This window comes from Squalius cephalus, assembly GCF_949319135.1.
Source record: "Squalius cephalus genome assembly, chromosome: 13".
NCBI classification, from domain to species: domain Eukaryota; kingdom Metazoa; phylum Chordata; class Actinopteri; order Cypriniformes; family Leuciscidae; genus Squalius; species Squalius cephalus.
The window spans coordinates 13066516-13084369 of NC_137134.1; the positions used below are offsets into that span (position 1 = coordinate 13066516).

Here is a 17854-nt window from a genome sequence, read left to right on the forward strand (position 1 = left end):
ATGATCATATTTTCTTGATCTAGTAAGAACTCTAGCGGCGGCATTTTGGACTAACTGTAGCTTGTTTATTGAGGATGCAGGACAACCAGCTAATAAAGCATTACAGTAATCTAGTCTCGAGGTCATGAATGCATGAACTAACTTTTCTGCATCAGAAACAGATAGCATATTACGTAGCTTAGCAATGTTTCTAAGGTGTAAAAAGGCTGTTTTTGTAACATATGAAATATGATTTTCAAAAGACAGGTTGCAGTCTAGTATAACACCCAGGTCTTTTACTGTAGAGGATGAAGTAACAGGACATCCTACTATGTTAAAGTTGTAATGTGAGAGGTTTTGTGGGTGGTTTTTTGAACCGATAAGTATTACCTCTGTCTTGTCTGGATTCAATAAAAGGAAATTGCGCGTCATCCAATCTTTTATATCTTTAACACACTCTGTCAATTTGGATAATTTAGCGTTTTCATCCGGCCGTAATGAAATATATATTTGAGTGTCATCAGCATAACAATGGAAACTAATTCCATGTTTCCTTATAATATTTCCAAGTGGCATCATATGTATTGAGAATAATAGAGGGCCTAAGACAGATCCCTGCGGCACTCCATAGTTTACTGGAGTTATGATCGATTTTTCTCCATTTAAATAAACAAAATGGTAGCGGTCAGATAAATATGATCTAAACCAGCTTAATGCTTGTCCTTGAACACCAGTATAATTTTGTAGTCGATCTAAGAGTATTGTGTGATCTATAGTATCGAACGCAGCACTAAGATCAAGTAAAACTAGTATTGAGATACAGCCTTGGTCAGAAGCTAAAAGTAAATCATTTGTGATTTTAACGAGCGCAGTTTCAGTGCTATGGTACGGCCTGAACCCAGACTGAAACTTTTCAGTCTGGCTCAAAAATCCTGTTCTTAGACTTTCTATGAAATACCTAAGCATTTCCAAACAAATTGTGTGTTTTCCTCTCCTGTACTGCAACAGCTCTCAAATCTCAGACAACAGTTTGACAACTAAACGAGTGTTTATGATGATGAGTAAATTATGGCAGAATTGTTGGTTTTGGGTGAATCATTCCTTTAATACTAGATTAAGTTACTCAATGTCTACTTCAAAGTTAATTCTGTGTGCTTTTGTTGATTTGGCAGCAAGTCCAGTGTAACATTACATCTTTTGAAATAGATACTTATCAAATTCAATCATAAGATACCTCTAAATTAGTTTGGATGTGGTGACGGTACTCACATCGAGGCTGTGAACGGGTCAGTGTACTTTGCCCTTGGTAACCCTTCCCAAGAGTGTTCTGCTGGGTGTACATGGAGTAGATGGAGCTTGCTGCCACCGTCTGGGGCTTGTGGAGTGTGGTGGGGGTGGACGTCTCTTTCCCAGCGGAAGTATCAGTTGTGAAAGGACGTACTGTGGCAGCAGGTAAGGTGTCCGGTTTAGGGGGCAGGGGTAGGGGTAAGGTGTTGTTGTGGGATGGAAGGGGCATCGGGGGTTTCTGATTGGCTGATCTGGCTTTGCCAGGGAAGGTGCCCGTGCTGTAAGGAGGTTTACTGAAGGTGGACTGGCCTGGTAGAGCAGGTTTGGGCTTGCTGGGAACAGGAGGTGGAACCTTCCCAAACATTCTGCCTGCAGACTAGGATTGAAGAGGCATTAGTGTTTATTTACTACATAATAGCTATACATACATTGGCATTCATTTATTGGAAATCTCTGAAAACTGTTCAATTCATGCAATACCTGGGCATCCCTCAAGAGGTCCTCACTACTCTGGTTCTTGCGTAAGGGCAATGGCGGTGGTCTCAAATCTGCCTCAGGATCTACAAACACATTTAAGAAAACAGCTTAATCGTCTCTTGAAATTTAAACATTAGGATTTCTCACTGGAGTAACACATTGTCTGTGGGTTTGTACTATATAAAGTGTGTAGTGGATGTTAAATACTTTTGCTTATCCCAGTTTAACGGAGAGACCATTAGTGGTTGACTTCCTGAAGAGTGTAAACACTGTGGCGCTATCAAAACATTGGTCTGACATGTCAACTTCTGGCTCAACCAATGGCTTGAGTCTGAATGCAAGTTTTAAAAGGTTGGAGAGAGAGGTCTACTGCACCTTTTTCCTGGGATCCGTGGCTGGTCATCCGGGGAAGGGTGGAGGAATGGCCATGGGTGCTGCTGTTGGTTTCTGTGTTGGAAAACAAATCTGACACCTTGGAGATCTTACTTGTCAAGAAGCCAATACCTGGAAATAAAATTAGGAAAAGATGAATCAGGGGTTATTAGTCCAATGGGGAGAGGTATGATGATGGTATATACAGATATATACACGTACCTGTGGTCGGTTTGGGGAGGGGTTTGGGAAGAGTGGCTGTGCCGTCGGGATAAGCAGGCTTCACCAGAATCTCCTGCCTGGGAGGAACTGGAGGAGCCGGAGAGGTCTGGATGTATGGCCCAACAGCAGCAACCCTGGCCGGGCCGATGGGCTGAGAGCTCTGCCCTTCAGGTGGCTGCTGGAAGAGGAAGAGACAGAGAATGAGGGGAAGTATTAGGAGCTAAATTTGTGTCCAAAAAGAAGAAGAGATGTGAAAGACGTAGAGGTGCTCACAGGCAAGTTCTCTTTCTGTTGGAGAGCAGCTTTTTTCTTCCAGAGCCTCTCTCTCAGTTCAGCCACTCTTTTGTCCATGGTGGCCATTTCTCCGTTCTTCTTGTTTAGATTCTCTCTCTGCTGCTGGAGTTTGGCACTTTGCTCCTGATTCAATTTATTCCTCAGCTGTTGAAAGGAGAAAATCCCAGAACAAAAGAGGGACTGTTGAATTTTGTGTGCGAGACTATTCACTTTTTTCTCAATTTAAAAACCAAATGTAAAGCCTGAAAAGTGTATTCCTGCTATCTTTCTTTCAAATAAATGCCACTTGGCTTGATATTTTGTTATAAAGTAATATTTTAAGTGTGTCCAAATACCACTGCATGTGTGAATAGCAAGATTGTGTTATAGCAAGCTGTAGGCCAAGAGGAAAAAAGCTACCTGAAGCTCTTTGTACAGTCGCTCTAGTTCCCCACTGGAGCTCGATCCAGCCTCGTGTGGGACGTCCATTTTGCCGCCACGTAACATGTCCAGTTGTCGACCCAACTCCTCCACCCTGCTGACGGCCATCACCAGCTCCCGCTGCTTCTGCTGGAACAGGCCGTTCATCTGCTCGATTTCCTCCACTACAGAGGGCGAAATAGGAGGTTTTTAGTTCACTTGTTAATTAACTTCTCATTCCCATAAGCAAGAACATTTGTTGTTGTCTCTGTTGATTAATTTAGCCGCTAATGGCAGTTTTATATACAGAAACAGCAGAATGAACTTTTCCATTAGTGGGCAAATGATCCACAACATCATCATCTTCGTAAAATGATTTTGGAAAAAGTCCTTTTTTTAAAAAACTTTTTAAATTATAAATATGGATAAATGTATATATATATATATAATAATTTCATAAAATACATAAAAGTTTGTAAATATATAATGTGTGTGTGTGTATATATTATATAAAATACACACAGACACACACTGTGGTCAGAATTATTGGCACCCCTGGTAAATATGATCAAAGATGGCTGTAAAAATAAATCTTTTAATCTTTGATTAAAAAAAATGTGCAAAATTTTAACCTTTTATTGAAGTAAAAGAATTGAAAGTGGGGGGAAAATCACATTATGAAATAAATTATTTTCTCCAAAACACATTATACATACACACAGACTTTTATGTTAGATGCAATTTGACAGGACTAATAATAATCTATCATTTTCTTTAGTGATAATCGGTTTAGTGAAATTAATTGCTTTATTTGAGAAAACGGATCATTTCTACACCACTGCACCAAACAAAACAGCAAAAATAAAGACTATTTTTAAACTGGCATCCCAAACACTCTCCCTCTAATTTCACCTTGAACCAATATCCTTCAAAGAAGGTCAATGTTACAGTACATGCAGCTTCAGCGTTTCTAACCTACTTTCTCTAACGAGTTTACCGGTTCTGACCTAGTTTACTATTGCTGATGCGTTTCTGTTCCACTTGTCCTTTCAGAGCTCGAACCCTGCGCAGCTTGGCCTCCTGGTTCTCTGCGTTCTCCCGCAGCATTCGCAGTTTCTCCTGCTCGGACGCCTGCTGTTGCTGCTGCCGCTGGTCCTGCAGCTTCAGGAATCGCAGTCGCTGTTCCTGTGAGGAGGCGTCAGGTCACAATCTCAGCGAAACTCATTTTCAGACATCATTAAGTTTCAGAACTATGTGCCTCCTGTTTTCAATCATGCTGATAATAAACAGTTCTGATATGGAGAACATGACAAATATGATGATAACTGCGTTCACTGTTTGATACTATGCAGTCGTTTTATTCAAATGCTCAACTTGTGACACCATTTCATGTATGACTTGGTCAGGAGATGTTCTTTTCCATACAGCCTTGGTCACCATTCATTTACATTGTATGGAAAAGAGCAGCTTGGACATTCTGCTAAATATCTCCTTTTGTGTTTGATGGAAGACAGAAAGTCATACAGGTTTGGAATGAGTAAATTACTTTAATTTTTGCTCGAAGTGTCCCTTTAAAGAATTAGTTCACTTTTAAAAAAACTTTTGCTGATAATTTACTCTCCCCCATGCCATCCAAGATGTCCATGTCTTTCTTTCTTCAGTCGAAAAGAAATTAAGGTTTTTGATGAAAACATTCCAGGATTTTTCCCCATATTATGGACTCCAATGGGACCCAAACGGTTCAAGGTCCAAATGACAGTTTCAGTGCAGCTTCAAAGGGCTTTAAACGATACCAGACGATGAATAAGGGTCTTATCTAGCGAAACGATCGGTCATTTCAAAAATAAATAAAAAAGTTTAAATTTTATAAGCACAAATGTTCGCCTTGCTCTGTTCTGTGATGCGCGTTCGTGACGTCACGTAATACGCAATTACGTTGAAAAGGTCAAGTTTGACGTGTTTACAAATGTGCGGAAGGAGGACCATATACACCTATTCAAATGTATTTGTGTCAGTTTATCGTTTAAAATGCTCATTTCGTGTGCGTATCCTGGGTGTTTTAAAGGGGGGGTGAAATGCTCATTTTCACTCAATCTCCTGTTAATCTTGAGTACCTATAGAGCAGGTGTCACCAACCCTGCTCCTGGAGGGCTACAGTCCTGCAGATTTCAGCTCCAACCCCAATCAAACACACCTGGACCAGCTAATCAAGCTGTTCAGGGTTGCTTGATAATTACAGGCAGGTGTGTTGGAACAGGGTTGGACCTAAAGTCTGCAGGACAGTAGCCCTCCAGGAGCAGGGTTGGTGACACCTGCTATAGAGTAATATTGCATCCTTCATATCTCCAAAAAGTCTTTTGTTTTATTAAATTTTTAACAGAAAGATCGGCTGTACCGAGTCTTTCCGGAAAAAACCGAGAGGCTGGAGGTGGGCCGTGTGGGCGGAGCTTAGCTGTGCTAACGCGCCAAGCTAGTGACAACACACAAGAGACATTTGTTCAACAAACAGTTTAACTCACCGTCCGGTTCCAACGCACGACCGCGAATCTTTATCATTGTGACTGCTCGATCCTAAGCATTAGACGATCTGCAAATCCGTCGATATGGGCTTTGTTTATAAAAACAATCATCGTCGAAATGCAGGGAACAACAGTCTTACACAACTCCGTTTTGCTCAGGAAAACAAACTCCATCCACGGGTTCCTTAATGCTGGGTTCTTTGGGAATCTGTGCAGGGTTGTCTTGCCCTGGCAACCAAAAACACACTTCTTTGGTGACATTGACTTCCCAAAAGCCGGGCAGGGCGCTTTGATGGCGAACTGCTTTCACTCTCTTGCTCTAGTCTACGAGTGCGCGCGCGGCCGCGATCTTACCGGAGAAGTGCCCTTAGGACCCATATAAGGAAATTCCGCCCTATCTTACGTAAGACAGAGCCATACTCGAAAAAAACTTTCCGAAACTTGTGACAAACCGGAAGGAGTATTTTTGGAACAAAAATACTCCTTCAAACGTACAACTTAGTTTTTGAAACTTTGTCCATGTTTAGCATGGGAATCCAACTCTTTACCAGTGTAAAAAACTCAGTATGCATGAAATAGCATTTCACCCCCCCTTTAATATTAAAAATCCAAAAAGAAAATTTTCTTCAGGACAGAAATTTTTCAAACTTGACCTTTTCAACGTAATTGCGTATTACGTGACGTCACGAACGCGCATCACAGAACAGAGCAAGGCGAACATTTGTGCTTATAAAACTTAAACTTTTTTATTTATTTTTGAAATGATCGTTTCGCTAGATAAGACCCTTATTCATCGTCTGGTATCGTTTAAAGCCCTTTGAAGCTGCACTGAAACTGTCATTTGGACCTTGAACCGTTTGGGTCCCATTGGAGTCCATAATATGGGGAAAAATCCTGGAAAGTTTTCATCAAAAACCTTAATTTCTTTTCGACTGAAGAAAGAAAGACATGGACATCTTGGATGACATGGGGGTGAGTAAATTATCAGCAAAAGTTTTTTTAAAAGTGAACTAATCCTTTAAGTTGTAAAAAAAACCACTGACTAGTAATTTTTGCCAATGGCGCAGTGGGCTACCTTTGTGGCCAGGAGCTGTTGTTGTGCGTTGATCTGTTGTTGTTGCCGTGATGCCATCTCTTGCAACTCGCTGAGGGTGATGTCCATATGAGGGCCCGCCATCTAAAACAACATCAGATTTTGCTATTTTATATAGGACAGCTTTATTTGAAACATTCTAAATAGGGATGCATCGATATGAACATTTTGGCCAATACCGATAACCGATAATTCTTTATATTTGAAAGCCGATAACCGATATATTGGCCGATAAATCTGAATCCAAATTTTTATATAATTTTTGAGAGCCTGATTACAAAAGCAAAAGTCTCACCATTAAAATCCATGTCCCAAGCACACAATTAGAATGATATTTTAATATATAATTTTATGTAGCCTATATGACAGACTTGCATGTTGCACTTTACAGTATTTTCCTTTTTTGAAGTGATTCCAATCATATTTCAAGCAATTAAATCATGGCGAACAGTGCGCATCTGAAGTGTCTCAGCTGAAGGAAATCTATTATTTATCGCTTTAATATATCGGCCAAATTTTCTTATCCGGGCGATAACAACAACATAAAAAATTAACATATCGGCCGATACCGATATTGTGGCCGATATATCGTGCATCCCTAATTTTAACCCCTTAACGCCTGAATTTATAAAGCTGTATATAAAAAAAAAAATTCTGTGTTTTTGACTTTAAGTAGATGGTAAATAATGTTGAGATTATCAATTTCACTTTTGCACAACACATAAATAGAAATTTTGGTATGTTGCAAATTTGCGACAACAGGCATTTAGGGTAATTTTGGTATGTTGCAAATTTGCGACAGTGGGCATTTAGGGTATTTTTTTACAAAATGGAAAAATTTATAAAACACATTTTCCCATCTCAGGAATGTAGATTTTATTCATGGCACAAAGTTGTTAGAACTTATAAACTTTATACTTATAAACTTTGACAAATTAATGAATCTTGACAACAGCAAGAAACAAAACACTCTCCTACTCCCTAACATTGACAGTAGTTTTTATACATTCCATGTTACACTCTGTTTAACTCTTTCCTTGTTTCTCCAGTGCATACATTATATATTGTCATAGTGTTATATCCTAACATGCTATTTTTTGTGGGGAAAAAAAAATAATTTTTTTTGGCTGAAACCATCTAAATACAGCATTATTATAATATGTAGCCATTAGCCCAATCCAGCCGTTATGGACCAATGTCGCAAATTTGCTACAAACAGAAATCTACAAAGTACGTAAAAAATATTCGTCACATGAAGTCTATGAATAACATAGCTATAGAAGCAATCAATAAGCTGGTACATATTTTTATCTTAGCACAACTTAACTCATTTTGGGAAATTTCTCCACATTTGCGCACTTGATATGCGGATTTTGCAAAACAAAATATTAGCTTCGGTGAACCGGATGTAGTTCCCACTCCGACCGCTCCTACGATAAACCAGTGCGTGCAAAATGTTCCTAGGTATGTATCGAATGTGCACAAACAGGCATTGGGGGAAAACACACGCTATCTCGCCTGCAGTCTGAATGGAAGGGGTTTGTTGCAAATTCGCGACAGTGGGCGTTAAGGGGTTAAAGGTTGTTTTAAAGGAATTTAATATGGTAAAACTTTGTTGTCAGGTCACGTATACGATATATGCAATTATACATGGTATATGTGGTTTGCTTTTCGAAATCTTTAAATGTATCTTGAGTACGGGGGATTAAACTATGAGTGGTCCCTCATTCCCAAAGTCTGATTAACGGTCTCCTCAGTTTTTAATCACGTTTAAGGCTTAATTAAACAAATTCTCTAAATTATAAAAATGCTTTGCAATGTCATAATTCATTACAGCCCATTTAAGGACATTATCTATTTAATCTTTACCAGTATATGTGCACATTTTACTGAAAGTTTCTAATTTATGCCTGAGTTAGCAACCGTAACCAAGGGGGGCGGAGCTTAGCAGATTAACAAATCTTTAAGGGAATTCATACTCACTCCATTTTCCATGAGTCTGTCCATTGTCCCCTTCCCTGCGTTTCTCTTGGCAAGAGACTCTTGAGCTCTGAGACCTCCTGTAGACAGAGAGAGTTAGCAGTGTTAGCAGCATGTTAGCAGTTATTGCTCATACTTAGGGTTAAGGATGTATATTAAGCTTTACCAGATAACTAGTCAAGAACCGTTTTTGCAAAGAACATAAATGATACCTCAAATCATGCAGCTTGTTGAGGAGGAGGGTATATTAAGACTTTGACTCAAAGCTCAACAGTTAGCATTTAGCAAACTAGCATTTGAACACACTAACAATAAAGGTCAGGAATAATGGATTTAGCCTGAAAGAAAGTGGCTGTGCTTGGGTGAACCTCATTACATAATGACTGTTTGGCTGGGGAAAACAACTAGTGCTCAATTATCCTGCATATGACTGCCTGTGCCAGGGTCCCACTTACATAACATCAACACTGGCACTGCTAGCGCCGCTTATGTGGGTTACTGGATAAAACAGTCTAGGAGTGAAACAATGCCCAAATAATGCTCTTGGTCACAGTCTGACACCACAGGGGTCCTAATCAGGGCTTACTGATTACACAAGCATAGGGTTTTACCTCAATTCTGTGTGAAAACAAACCACAAACACCTCGGATACGAGTCAAACTGCGTGTAATTGACATAATTATGCTCGACAGGAAAATAAGGAACTCTTTGTGAGGTAAAGCCAGGCGTACAGAGCCGATATCACTCGCATTGTTGTGTAACAGCCGGTCTTTGTCCGGCGAAGAAGGCCAAAGTCACTCAGAGAAATCTGAAACCTCACACATGGTTTCACATGACTGGGATGCTTCAACTTCTCAGGGGAACAGGGAGGATTCACTTCAAACACGCCGTGTAAACAAACTACTAGAAATTGCGATAAAAGGAATTCATGAGTTAAAAATAACATGCAAAACAACCGACCAAAAAATGTCTTATATACGGTATGTTATATGTTAATATATATATATATATATATATATATATATAATCCTAAGACATAGGGTGTTCTGAGTTAAAAAATAACATGCAAAATAACTGACAAAAAATTACTTGAATTCAGAGAGATTTTATATATTATAAATGTATACATATTTCTAATTACAAAAATATAATATAATATAATATAATATAATATAATAAGAAAAATTCAGTGTTACCAAAACTTAAATATAAATACCAGATAAATACAATAAAAAAATATTCATATATAAATAAAAAAATATAATAAATAATAAATAAATAGATGACAAAGGGTATTTCTGAGTTAAAAATAACATACACTAACAATAACATAAAAAAAAAACATTATTATAATATCAAATAATTTAACTTGCTTACAAATTACTTAACTTACATAAAAGTTACCTTGTCACATGAATTATGTGCTATTTATGTGTTTAATTATGTGGGAGTGGCAAAAATTAAATAAGAATTAGAAAGAAATTGTGTGTGTGCAGGACATGTATGTGTATTGGATGTGTGCGTGTGTGAATGCGTGTGGGCATATGTGTTAGTGACTGAATTCTTGGATGCATTTGGATGGAAAGTGATGACTCACACACACACACACACACGAGCACGCATACGCACACGCACACGCACACAATGAGTGTCAGTGTTTGAACTACACCGGTTCATTACTTTCACACAGGTGTTCCTTCACAAACTGCACTCTGCAGTATGAGCTGTACATGTCAATATTATCTTAATTGTTTCTGTGATTAAATGGATAACCAATCAGATTCTCAGAAGTTGTTTTTTTGTTTTCTCACATGTGCCTCCTCTAGTGTTTCAGAACATATATATCGTCCATTGTGTGTGCATGTTTATAGGACACAAGATAAAGATCCATTCTGATCTATTCCAAAGCCCCCCACCCTCAGGCAGTGCCCACAAAACAAGCTGTTCTGCAATAAATTATTCATGCCCCAACACAGCCATAACCATGTCAAATTTACAACCTCTCTATTCACAGTCTCCTATAAAAGGAAATGACATTCACGCCTATCCGCAACAACAGCATGTCCACACTGACAGCAGACCGCCGACCGGGAGAGGATGCAATCGAAAGTCTATACTCAAATGGCCATCCAACCATCCAACAGATAGTAATCCAACCATGCAGTAAATTATACACCCTATCAAACATTCTCCACCTCTTTCGCATTGCTACTGTCTTCAGTACTCAAAATCAGACAGAGAAACTAAAAGTAGGTAATTGGGGCCTTTTGTAAATCCATATTTTCAAAAGTTAGATTTGAAAAAATTCTAATAATAATAAATATAATAATGTGTATGAGTGTGTATAAAATGCACGGCACTTTTTCAAGCTAAATAAACCATTTGACCATTTTTAAATGTAAGACATGCTTACAGAAAGGTAACAGGAATGATGGTTACAGTTACAGTTTAATTTGACATAATGAAATACAATATGACATTTCTATAAATATACCCTTATCATTTATCATGGTAACAGGGTTGACATTTTAAGACAATTCCCTGCTGACAAACATAATCAAATTTAAGATAAAGTGACAAATAAAGAGACTTTAAATTATCTGTAGAACTTTACGACATTATAATAAAGTTTTTACTTATTTATGGAATGGTTCATTTAATTACTTCTATCTATCTATCTATCTATCTATCTATCTATCTATCTATCTATCTATCTATCTATCTATCTATCTATCTATCTATCTATCTATCTATCTATCTATCTATCTATACACGATACAATATATAGTGTATTTATATATAACTATAACTATAACTATATATAACTATATATATATATATATATATATATATATATATATATATAAAATGGTAACAGGGTCAACAGTTATACAGATTACATAGCTGGTTCATTTAATTGTATATATATATATATATATATATATACGTTTTTTTATGGAATGGTTCATTACTTTAAAAAATAAAAATATATATAATGGTAACAGGGCTGATGCATAACTTTTAAATAATTACTTAATTAAATGGTCACACTTTAGTTTAGGGTCCAATTCTCACTATTAACTACAACTTTTGCCTCAATAAACTCCTAATTATTGCTTATTAATAGTTAGTATGGTAGTTTTTAAGTTTAGGTATTGGGTAGATTAAGTATGTAAAATATGATCATGCAGAATAAGGCTAGTAATAGAATAATATGTGCTTTATAAGTACTAATAAACAGCCAATATGCAACAACAAGCAACTAGTTAATAGCGAGAATTGGAGTAAATTGTAAAGTTTACTAAAGTAAATTGTTACCAAATAAATAAATAAAACATTATGCCATTTAAAAACATCTAAAAAAAAAATATATATATAGAGAGAGAGGTATTAAAGAACAAATGATAGCTTTTACTTTTATTTTATAATTTTATTTATATAAAAAAAAATCATATTCACTATGAAATACATGGGCGCCAAAAATGCATCCTCATGATAAAAGGCAAAAGTTGAAATGTGTACATTAACACTTAGTAAAAATATATTTTTTTGCACGTATGCATATGAGGAACAAAAGTGCATGGCACCAGTTTTGTAAAATGACTTTTCCTGAAAGATTTTGGTGACTTCTGAAAGCATTGACCTTTCTCATTCTCACCTGTATCGTGGCCAGGTGCTCGGTCATGGCGCAGGAAGAATCGCACCTCCGCCCTTTGCTGACCCCAGCGCTGCAGCACTTCGATAATTCGCTCGCTGTCACCAATCACGCGCTCTGAGAGAGGAACCGACCAATAGGTAAGAAGTGATGCAAATTAGGTGGCAAAGATCCATTCTAGAGTGATGCATCACTGCACATTTAAACCACAGTCACATGGACAGGTGCAGCAAGATGACTTCTATCAGTTTTATTTCTGTAATGACTTTGCTAAAGGAATAGTTCACCCAGAAAACAAACTTTCTGTCATTTATTCACCTTCAAGTCATTTCAAACCTCCAAAAATATCTTCTTTTGTGTTTCACGGAAGAAAGAACGTCATGTTCTTTCTTCCGTGAAACACAAAAGGAGATATTTTGAGAAATGTTCATGCTGCTCTATTAACTGTAAGTTTTAAACTTGATAAATAATGACAGAATTGTAATTTTTTGATTGCTACCTTAAAGTCACATCAAATCAAAACAATTATTGGAATGAAGTTGCTCAATAAAAGATAAAAAAACACAAAAATGCAAGTCAGCACATACCAGATCCTCTCCACATCTCGGCCAGATAGCAGTCCACCTCCCCCGGCTCTTTACACATGTCCACCACATCTCGACACAGCGTCTCCGGCGTGATGGGAAGCTCCGTGAAGTGCTTGTCGCTGTTGCTGAGGTACACCGTTAGGAACATCTGAGTCAGCAAAAAAAGACACGACATGGGACGTTACAACAGAGGACAGAAAAACATTCTACAGAAGAACTTTTTTTTTTGTTCCTCCGAGTCAGTGAACTTCGATTCTCTAGTTCTTTATAAAGCCATCGATGTACCTGTGTTTTAAAAAACCCAGAACAGATTTCAAAACTCTCAACTAAAGCAGTGTTATTTTAACCCTCTAGTGCTCTTCGGTCATTTTTGACCGCAATTTTTTTTTTTCAGAATGTTTTTTGGTACTTGCTGTGTGAACACAAAATCATGAACATGATTCCTAAAGGTTAAATGGTCCTGAAGAAAAGGCAAACTTGGACGACTCATGGTCAAAATTGGCCACGATGAAAATGAATTGTAAACGAATTTCATCTATTTCATTCATTTTCAATTTCATTAGTTTTGTACTGCGCCCAAACAAAACCTTACTGAAAGCTCATTTCTTGGATGGTTTTTCTCATTTAGATGTATGGTTTTGATTTTCTCGCAGTTTCAGAGTAAAACATGTTTCGAAAAATATACATTTCATATAAAAGTTGAAATTAGCCTAGTACTTTTGTGCATTTTTCATAACAATAAACTTCTACAACTTTTTAAGTTCACTTTTTTCTCACTTCAGCAATAACTTGCCAAGTGTCTTCTTTAAAAAAGACAAACTTAAGTCTGTGCTCCAAAGCATTCAAGATTTAGGACAGTGCAAGTTGGAAACTATGCTTAAAAAGTGAATAAATGGATTAGAACTACTACATAAATATAATTTAGTACCACAAAATCCCCTAAAAATACCAAATATTAAATAAATAAAAAACATTATCGGACTAATATACAGTACATTCATTTCATTGAAGCAAAAAAGGAGGCGCACCAGAGTTTTTAATATTATTTACATACTATTAAAAAAATAGCTTTTAATTTAATATTTTCATTGTTCATTGTAATTTTAAATTAGTTTTTGTTTAAGTAATTTGATTTGTTTTTGTAAAATGTCTTTTTAGCCTTTAATTTATTTTAATTTCACTTTTAGTTATTTTAGTACTTCAACTCAAACTTCTTTTATTTCAGTTAGCTGCCAAGGCAACATTTCTAATTTTTTTTATTTCATAAGTGTTTAATTTAATATTTATATTTTAGTTAAGCTTAAGTTTTAGTAATTTTTTTATGTACTTCTGCAATGTTTTTTTTTTTATATTTCAGAATATCTTTAATTTATTGTAAGTTTAGTAATTTTAGCATGTCAACTTCAGCTCTTTATTTCAGTTAGGTGCCAAGGCAACATTTCAATAGACTATATATATATATATATATATTCTTTTAAATCGTTTTAGTGTTAGTTTTATTTAAACTTAGAATGTAACAAACAATGCCTTTTTAATTCAAAAATCCATTTACAGCAGAATAAAGTTTCTTCACTTACATACATGAATGTAGCTTTATTATGAATGCTCTCCACCATCCAGACCTATTAAAGATATGTGACTATGCACATTCTCACAACTCGTTACATACTGACGCTTGGCCAGGACCCCTCAGCGTCACTTTTAAAGGGTAATCCTTTAGCTTCATTTTTTGACGTGCAGGGTACTCCATTGCTTTTAATGAGAAACCCATGGCGTCATATTGGGAGTGAGAATGTGTTGCACTATATGCCAGATGCTCACGTAATGTTCTAAAACAGCAGTGCGTGTGGGTGAAAATGCCAAGATGGATGGTTGACAGCAAAAGAAATGCTGTATTTCTGTCTTGGCACTTTAATTGCAGCCGGCACAGATGGCTGTCACATCAAGAGGGTTCTTATCCAGAAATAAAACACAAGCATGGGGTCATAATTAGTCAGAAAGCAAGGAGGTAATTGATTTGTAATTCCGAAGGAGGAAAAAGACAAGGTTATTGCCAATGTGGGTTAACAGCATTAATAAAAGAAATACTATACCTTAATATAAATTCATGCCAAAATGAATGTGATTTATTATTAAATAAACGTAAAAAAATGAATGAATAACAAAGACATAAACTCAACATCTTTACCAATAAAGAATAGGCATATTTTTGAAGGACAATTCTGCAAGTGTGTGTTTATTTTCAGACTATCGGCAGCAGAGTTATTATCACTGCTGATAGAGTGCAAAAACACTCAGCAGTTCTCTGCTACTATGTGTGTGTGTGTGTGTGTGTGTGTTTACATGCTTTGGCAAGCGAAGCTGAGGTACTACTGTCACACCAGATGGGTAGAAGCGGCTCTTCAACCTTAACACTGGGACAGGAAACAGTCCTGCGTGAGAATTCCTGAACGCACATCTTTTATTACACGCTTCTCTGGGATACTTGATTCTGATTGGTCAATTGCGGCATTCTGCAGTCAAGTGTTTTTGTACAATGGCCACTAAAAAAAATTCCGGCAACCGATTTCTCACACTGTGCTAATTTTATGTAATTTATATCACGTTCAGTCTATATGCGCGTAGTGTTTCTTTTCAAAGTGACATCGCCAACTACTGGCCTGGCATGAATAATACAGCATTTTTAGTCGTTTTCACGGATCCGTGTGAACGGGGATAGTTTTGACAACGTTGTCGTCTATATGCAAAAAACACGAAGGAAAAACGTTTCAGTTTTTAGTACATCGTTGTCATGTAAACATACCCAAAACTAGAACTATTAAAGCTTGTTCTTGTTCATTGAAATAAAGTAATTCATAATTTTTAATTTTACTAAAACTAACAAACTGAAATACAAACGAATTAAAGCTAAATTAAAATATGTAAAAAAAATAATTAAAAAAAATACAAATGACAAAAAATTAAATAAAATTGAAATGCATACTGAAAATTTTAAATAAAAGCTAATTCACAATGTATGTTATTCTAATATTATTTTCAAAGTTCTAGACTGAGAAAAGCCAGAAAATGTATTTTTGGCTCATGTGGATGAAAGACAACAACTCCCAGAATGCACTTGGTTCGCTGCCCTATGAGGCCACTCCCAAGCCACGCTTACCGGTTACAGAGGGCAGTATCGGAAGAAATGATACAACTAGGCAACTAGTCGACTTGAAACTGAAAAGACGGCGTTTTATCGTGAGATCCCCCTATGGGCGGGTTGAAGACATGCGGGACTAGCTCCTCCTACTGGCTGTAGTCTCTCGCCTCTGGACAAAAAAGCCTCTGATGGCGCTAAATGACGATTTTTGCGTCATCTGAGTTTTTTTTCCAGAACACACAATACAGAAATCTCTCGTCTCAAGGGGACATGAAAGAGGGAAGCACGGTCATTCGAAAATACTACCGGGTTTCTAATCGGTGAAGTATCCCTTTAAGTTTCTAAACTTAAGTTTTTCGTATTTATATTTGATTTCAGCTTTATTTCAAGTAGTTTTAGTTTAGCTAACAAAAACAGCACTGCAATTCACCCACAAGCATTTTCCTGAACGCAATTCTCGATTGCGAGTCGGATGCTGTTGCAGACCCACCGCGAACAGCTGTCATTAAGAAATTCCTTACTGCAGTTTCTAAAATAGCTAGACTTGTCCAAACAGTTATCAGTATTCCTGATCTGTGCAACATCGGCGTCGTGACATTCATCTGCCGTCACACACAGCTGTGCGAAAAGGGTTTAAGAGGCTTTCTCTCCTTCAATGCGCACACACACTTACACACATCAAGTCTAATCTGGCTTTCTAATGCGCACACGACTGCTAAAGCACTTGTATCCGCGCTTACTGTCATGCTGCAAGCATGTATAAATAAATGTTCGACAAGATTCAATCAGGAATATCTGTGGTTAGGCTTGTAATCCAGCAGTCTTTTAAAAACTGTCCAGTTGATCCAAAAGGGACAGTAAAAATTAGGACCTCCACAGAAATGGCCACGAATGACAATAAAGGCTTCAAAAAGTCATCAAATAGGATCCAGTGAAAAAAGATAATCTTAGTGCCGGCATAAAGATTACGGTCCATAAAATCAAGCAAATATGGAATTTGGCAACTAAATTACAGATAAAAGATTAAGAAACGGTTGCTACTCTCATAGAAATACAGGTTCTTTATTGGCATTGACGGTTCCATGAAAAACCTTTAACATTCATGGAAACTTTCCATTAAACAAAAGGTTCTTTATAGTGGAAAAAGGTTCTTTAGATTATTAAAAAATTCTAAAAAGTAAAAAAAGGTTCTTTGGAGAACCTAAAATGGATCTTCTATGCACTTAAAAAAAAAACCCCAGAAGAACCATTTTTGGTTCCACAAAGATTTTTTCAGTGAACAGTTCTTAAAAGAACCATTCTCTACAGTGTGAAGAACATTTTAATTATGTAAAGAAGAACTTAAGAGAATCTTTTGTGCAATGTAAAGGTTCCATGGATGTTAAAGTTTCTTCATGGAACTTTCAATGCCAATAAAAAACAATCATTTTTAAGTGTATGACATCAAAAACCTCCTCTTGTAACCCCTTATTTTTAAGAGTGTAGACCGTAGCCCTTCTGGTTAAGTTAGATGAATGAGTATATGTCTGTCAGACCATTCTGTGTGAATCTCTTGGGATGACCAATGAAAGCTTTTATTAGATGGATGTTTGCAGGGAATGGGATTTCATTAATCTCCCTTTAATGTATATCTTCCTCTAATGCACTTATGTTGTAAATTGCATATGTCTGAATCATGCTAAACACTAAACCTAATTTGTCTCTGGGTTATGGTTTATAAGATGAGCTCTTAAAAGATCCTAATTGAATTATGGAAGGAGCATATTGTCTAATGGTGACTTGCAAACCGCAGACCTCTTACATATTATTTCCCTTTTCGGAGGGAATTCTTTATCGAATGGTGGTGTAAAT

General features: G+C 36.8%; 1 protein-coding gene across 3 annotated transcripts in view; it reads right to left on the reverse strand.

Annotated features, from left to right (window-relative positions):
• Positions 1-17854, reverse strand: part of tp53bp2b (tumor protein p53 binding protein, 2b) — a 48847-nt gene that overhangs the window by 8339 nt on the left and 22654 nt on the right. For 2 of the 3 annotated variants that reach the window (XM_079889591.1, XM_079889593.1), the window contains exons 2-12: positions 12865-13012; positions 12281-12394; positions 8626-8702; positions 6625-6726; positions 4038-4215; positions 3031-3215; positions 2611-2775; positions 2338-2515; positions 2119-2247; positions 1747-1826; positions 1249-1642 (exon numbers count right to left, since the gene is read on the reverse strand). In XM_079889591.1, the coding sequence (XP_079745717.1) occupies positions 1249-1642; positions 1747-1826; positions 2119-2247; positions 2338-2515; positions 2611-2775; positions 3031-3215; positions 4038-4215; positions 6625-6726; positions 8626-8702; positions 12281-12394; positions 12865-13012 (1750 nt within the window). The remainder of the gene's footprint in view (positions 1-1248; positions 1643-1746; positions 1827-2118; positions 2248-2337; positions 2516-2610; positions 2776-3030; positions 3216-4037; positions 4216-6624; positions 6727-8625; positions 8703-12280; positions 12395-12864; positions 13013-17854) is intronic. The other variant, XM_079889592.1, reaches the window with a different exon arrangement.